Below are 6,000 nucleotides of genomic sequence, written 5' to 3'. Positions count from 1 at the left end.
AATTACATTCATGATCCATAATTTAGCGTAATACTCTGTCACTTCTGAAACAAAATTTTCGTATGATCCACATCAAACTTAGAACTAATATGAATCATATAATGTCTAAAACCTAACATGGATGCTTTAAGAGCTTCGACATGAATCAAACGATCCACTAGTTTAGTTTAGAGAAAGTTATGCGAAAAATGTACTAAGTTAATTGCCTTATATAAACTTAGCATTATGTCGTAGAAATATTTTTATCGTCTTATTGTTTGATGAGATGACGTGATTTTGTGGTTGGGTCTACGACACTAATGTAGAACGTAAACGAGTTCGATCGAATCGACCGTAATAAGTTCATTGGTGACGTGGTTCGTCGCACTTAACGTGTTGGACCCACACATTATGGTGCGGTCGATTAAAACACATCACCCCCGCAGACGTTCTGGTCGATTCAGTCGTTGTTGGCAACAACGCTTAGAGAATAGTTTCGGTAGCCTTGTAAGCACAGCGGGCTCCACAAGAGGACCCGCTTTTGCTTTCAGTAGAAATGAAGGTAGCTTTGCGGGGAACGAACAATCGTTGCTGGTGATCGAAAGCATCTCTCTTCATTATTTGCTTTAATTTGCGCCATCGGTATTTCGAGCAGGGAGTCGAAAGCAGGGCGAGACTGGAACCCTAACCCTAAGTAGCTCGAAGGAGACCGATGGCCGAAGCCGGTGGCGGTCCGTCGTCGGGAGGGGGAGCCACTTTGAAGGACCAGGGGAATGAGTTCTTCAAAGCCGGGAACTACCTGAAGGCCGCTGCGCTCTACACACAAGCCATCAAGCTGGAACCCAGCAATCCCACCCTTTACAGGTTCGACATCGAATCTTTCGTTGGTTGGGTCTTAGTGGATGTTTTTTTTTTTAATGATGTACGATGAGAAAGAAGAAATCTTGGAAGAGTTTAACTTTCTAGATTCTGGATGTGATACATTTAGCAAAGATGGCTCTTTTTGTGTGAATATTGTTCTCTTTCTGTAGCGGCGAAGCTTTGTTAGATTGGACGGTAGACTAAAATTTGGACATTGGCAGCGGACACGCAGAAAGGCCTAATCCTTTTTTTTGCCAATTCCTGGTAGCTTATTAGGTACATATTCTTGTGGGTAAAACTGGAAGGCCGTTAAATCCTCTCTAGTATTTGATGTCGTTGGCTGTACTAGATCGATGCAACTGTAGAGAAATATTTGTCAGCTGGGTGATGCTAGGCTGTTTGCTGGGGTTTAGGAAGTGCTGTCAGCATTATCCAAGAAAAAGAAAAAAGAGTCTATATTGTTCTCAAGATGCGTTGAGGATACCTGGTAGAGCATGCGGCCTGTGGAAAAGCACAATTTGTACTTAATGCAAGTAGGATCAAAGTGAATGCAAGAAAGCCACTGTAAAAGTTCTAGATCAAACGAATTATGACTGGTTGGTTTGGGACTTCAATGTGCTTGGCTAATTTCATTCCCATGGATTGGCTTGTCAACATTGTGCTTCGACATTTATCTACTCATTCACCAGCAATTGAATATTATATTCTTGAAGGGTTCTGTACTACCATTTGTTTATGTTGCTCTCAAAGTCCTCAGCTCTAGAAATTGAGAAACCCTTTCACATGGCTCTGTTGTTCGATTAGGAAATGACATGGCTAACCAAGTATTTTCACCAACACGAAATAGTAATATGATAAATTTTTTTTATTCCTCTAATATTTTGTGATTGCTTACAAATGATGCCTAAAAACTTTAAGTGTATCTTTTGTGGATTTTACTGGGCTGACGAATCCCAATATGTGTATATTTTGGATTTGGCATATTATTCCAATATTAGGATTCATATCTTGAAAATTTTAGACATCTCTTGAATGGATTTTAAAACCAATAATTCATACTAGGATGTTATTTCTTTTCTTCATGTAATAAAAAAAATAGTTGATATATAGTTCTCTATTTGATAGCTTGAGAGTTCTTTTCTTCTCATTAAATTACGAGAATCCCTTGTTTCAACTTGTTTGTTCTTTTTATGATAATGCAAATTATATAACGTACAATTGCGTTATCATGACTTAAATCAATGGTTCAACTTGGGCTATATGCAGATGAAGGATTTCAAGTTGCTCAGTCTAGGTACAGGTTAAGCGAAGTATTCTCTGTTTGCTATTTCTAGAATAATGATTATCTCCAAAAATAATTTGAAATGCTGCTATCTGGTTGCTGGCTGCTTTGACTGGGCAAGGCTGATTAAGTTGAAATGTAACAGAGTTACTATGGGATGATGCTTCTTTAGAGTTTAGACTATGATATTGGTTCCTGCATTTGGCAACAACATTGAACAATTATAGGCAATCGATGCAGCAACCATAACAGGATAAATTAATCATTTATTATTGTTGGATTGATAATGTGAAGTGTATCTTTTCAAATGCAAGGGGCATTAAAAATGATAAATTGTTGATTATAGAGTCCTATAGAATATTAACATACTTCTATCAGATGTTACTAATCCTTAATTAGGATCCTAACAAGGCAATATTTTGATTTAGTTTATTGAATTTTTTGTGTTATCTACAATTTAGTGTTTCTATTTCTTTTACACCTGATATTGTTATCATGCAGTAACCGTGCTGCTGCATTTCTCCATTTGGTTAAACTCAATAAAGCACTTGCTGATGCTGAGACAACGATTTCTCTAAACCCCCAGTGGGAGAAGGTTGTTCATCTACGTTGATTGTTCACTTGTAGAATATCTCTCTGTTTGTAGGTAAAGTTAACTGTCATTTGATCCCCTTTTAGGGTTATTTCAGGAAAGGATGCATTTTGGAAGCAATGGAACGCTATGATGATGTAAGTACAATAAACTTAAAAAAGTATTTTCATAATTGATAGGACACATCAAGATATGAACAAAGCAGTCTTGAATATGTCATTGAAGCTTTTGCCTTGCTTTTAAGCTGAGCAGATGATTTGCTATCCTTTGGTTGTTGCAAATTTCTGGACCAATTATCTGCAGCAGTAGATATATTTTAGGAAAACTTGTTGGTATATATTATGTATCATTACACATAAGTTTGCTAATAAACTAGATAACCGGCTTGAATACCTCCTTTGCCAATTAGTCGAGTATGCACAGAGCACCCTTAGGCATTTCCTTTGATCTTACTTTCTGCTGCCACTGATCTGAAACATTATCCTTCTGTATTGATATCCACTATTTTGCATCTTGCAGGCAATATCTGCATTCCAAGTGGCTTTGCAATACAATCCACAGAGCTCTGAGGTATCAAAGAAAATAAAGAGAATCACACAATTAGCCAGAGAAAAGAAGCGAGCTCTGGAAGTAGAAAATATCCGTTCTAGCTTCGACATGAGAAATTTTTTGGATCCCTTGAAACCTGAATTTGTGAGTTCATGATACTTAGACTTATCTTACTTTATTTGACCAACCAATAATGGTGAAGGCATATTAGATATGGGTATTTTCAACTAAGTTTGATTTATTGCACTCTATTTGCAACTTGAGAATTGTCTCTATCAATAAATTCAGGATGTAAATTTTTGCTCTGCCTGAAGTGGAAGCTTCTGTACTGGTTGATTTGTAATTTAAAGTCATATTGTTACTTGTTGAAACCTCAAAGAAAATGTTTGTCATATTAACTTAATTAATTCTTTTTCTGTATATCATTTACTGATTTATTCCCTGCTTGAGGTTAGAAGTAGCAATATTAGTTTGTAGGTTTGTACCTAACATTGACGGGAGCCTTATGCACCACTGGGTACATTTTTTTTCTTTTAAGGTCTGTACCTAACACTCTTTTCACTTCAAACAGTTATGATGGATGATTTAGGAGTTTGTTCTTTTGTAACTTTAGTTGTTGAATGGGTTATCTAGGAACCGATTTGGCTTTTAGCTTAATTTAGAGGCTTGTTAGATTAGCCATTGAGGAAATTCTCTGAAAGAGGGTCGTTCAGTTACATGTCATACCAATAACCATTTAATTGACAATTAGAAGTGATATGCATACAGGGTGAGGTTGTAACTAAAATGATGTGGATATCTTTTCACCATGTGATTACTTAGAGGGTCAAGGAATGGTCTAAAGTTTTCTAAGGAGGCACCCATGTATACTTATGTCCTTTTTTTTGCTCTCTCTTTAATCTGATTTTTTCTATTAGACATCCTTTTTCCTCTTTAACAATTAGTGGGTGAAATTTTGGATGATCCTGCTCCTCTCTTGTTGATACTAAAATTAAACTGGCATGACTGCTTGTAGTCTTCAAAATTTGGAGCTGAGGAAGTATGGCAAGATATCTTTTCTTTCCTTGCTGATGTAATGGATTCAGCTATAAAAGCATGGCATGAGACTGGTCAGGTTGATCCTAGGGTTAATTTCCTTCTTGATAAGCAGAAGACTCAGACTGATAAGTATGCTCCAGTTGTCAATATAGACAAGGTAATCGAGAACAGCCTGGTTAATATAGTATTTGTGTACTCTACATTCGATCAAATACGAGCTCATATTTCATGATGTTGATCTTTCTGATTTATTTTCCTATGCCAGGCATTTGAATCTCCCCATACACACAGCAACTGTTTCTCATTTTTAAGGCAGTATGCAGAGGACTCATTTTCCAGGGCTGCTTGCTTGGTTGCACCAAAGAGCATTATGGCCTATCCACAGGTAAGCTATAGATTACATTTTATGTTTATTTGCCTAGTCCTTTGATTCATCTGAGTATATTTAAGTTTTTTCTTGTTGTCTTGATGTTGGTATTTTGATAATGTCATTTTATTACAGAAGTAAACTGTTCTTTGTTTTCCCCTTCTGATATGGGTCGTTCTAGGAAAGCACACTATATATGTTAAAAGTGTTGTAGGAATTCAAAGTACTTTTGTAGCTCGTAGATTGGTACTATAATAGTGGATGTGCAAGAACAGTTTTGACTGTTATGGATCTCACAGTTATGCAAATATCTTGTAGGTGTGGAAAGGGCAAGGTTCAAGAAAGTGGAAGCTTGGCCAGAGTAATGGCTTCTTTGTGCAATTTGAGTCGCCTTTATTGCGTAAATTATGGTTCATTCCTAGCTCCACGGAGAAAGGCCGGATTTTGTGCAGGTAATTCGATTTCTATTCCTAGCTCCCTTGGTTTCCTGGTGAGGTATAGCAAAACATGTATCACATTCTGGGTGACAATGTGCATGCTGTTTTGTTGGTTTTAACTTTTAAAAGTCAATATTTGTTTTGTATAGCTTTTGTTGGCAGGAAACTAACTTCTAGTAAGCTCGATATTTGCATCTACTGAAATACCACTATGACTAAGTTGTATACTCATTTCCTTGTAGTTTCCTTACTGGAAGTGTTATAAACAGTTGCATTTCTGAAACCATCCACTTGCTTCTGTGCTTATATCTTCTTGACATGGCTTTGATTAATTAAAAAAAATTCGTTTTTTGGGTGAGTAGCAATATCAAAAGGGCATGATGATTGCAGATTGCACATTTACGCTCCAATTGTATTGCAACCTGCTAGAATATATTGGAAGCTATTTCTATTCACAAATGCGACACCGATCCTTGATAGCGTGATTTTACTAAGTTTAAAGTTTTTGATATGTACTCATTTATTTATCTGAGTATTTTGAATCAAATTGGGGTCTCACAAACGTTGGCCATCTTGTTTCAGGAACCCAGAGGCATTGGATATCAGTGCACACGAAGTGCTTCCTCGTCTTTTCAAAGAGTCCTTTTTGATGTCAGACAAAAATATTCACCTTGAAATCTGATTCTGATCCCTGTGGTCTTGTCTTCCACATGTTTATTTATGTGGCCTGTGTATCACAAGCTTTATCATAGTTTGGGTGTGTGAGCACCATGAGAGGAACTTGAGCTTTTTGTAGATGCTATTTGGCAATTTTGTTTGCCAAGCATTTTTAAGAAAGTCTTTGTTTGTTTGTTTGAGATGTTTATGGCTTATACATGTATAATTTTGTAGGAAT

The 6,000-nt window shown here is 36.6% G+C and overlaps 1 protein-coding gene across 1 annotated transcript; it reads left to right on the top strand.

Moving 5' to 3' along the window:
• Positions 1 to 591: 591 nt before the first annotated feature.
• LOC103983110 (uncharacterized) lies at positions 592 to 5,962 on the top strand. The gene is made up of 8 exons (XM_009400278.3): positions 592 to 843; positions 2,624 to 2,717; positions 2,801 to 2,851; positions 3,234 to 3,407; positions 4,279 to 4,458; positions 4,567 to 4,686; positions 4,987 to 5,120; positions 5,688 to 5,962. Exons 1-8 carry the CDS (start codon positions 692 to 694, stop codon positions 5,785 to 5,787), a joined length of 1,005 nt encoding a protein of 334 aa, XP_009398553.2. The 5' UTR covers positions 592 to 691; the 3' UTR covers positions 5,788 to 5,962.
• Positions 5,963 to 6,000: the final 38 nt, after the last annotated feature.

This window comes from Musa acuminata, chromosome BXJ3-4 (assembly GCF_036884655.1).
Source record: "Musa acuminata AAA Group cultivar baxijiao chromosome BXJ3-4, Cavendish_Baxijiao_AAA, whole genome shotgun sequence".
NCBI classification, from domain to species: domain Eukaryota; kingdom Viridiplantae; phylum Streptophyta; class Magnoliopsida; order Zingiberales; family Musaceae; genus Musa; species Musa acuminata.
Note: the sequence above shows the minus strand (reverse complement) of the source record. Positions and strands in the feature narration are given on the sequence as shown.

Bases quoted from the DNA above. Each gene is read 5' to 3' on its own strand.
- LOC103983110 (XM_009400278.3), top strand. From the start codon at position 692: ATGGCCGAAGCCGGTGGCGGTCCGTCGTCGGGAGGGGGAGCCACTTTG. The intron at 844-2,623 runs GTTCGACATCGA...GTTATCATGCAG, and splicing joins AGCAATCCCACCCTTTACAG to TAACCGTGCTGCTGCATTTC. The intron at 5,121-5,687 runs GTAATTCGATTT...ATCTTGTTTCAG, and splicing joins AAAGGCCGGATTTTGTGCAG to GAACCCAGAGGCATTGGATA.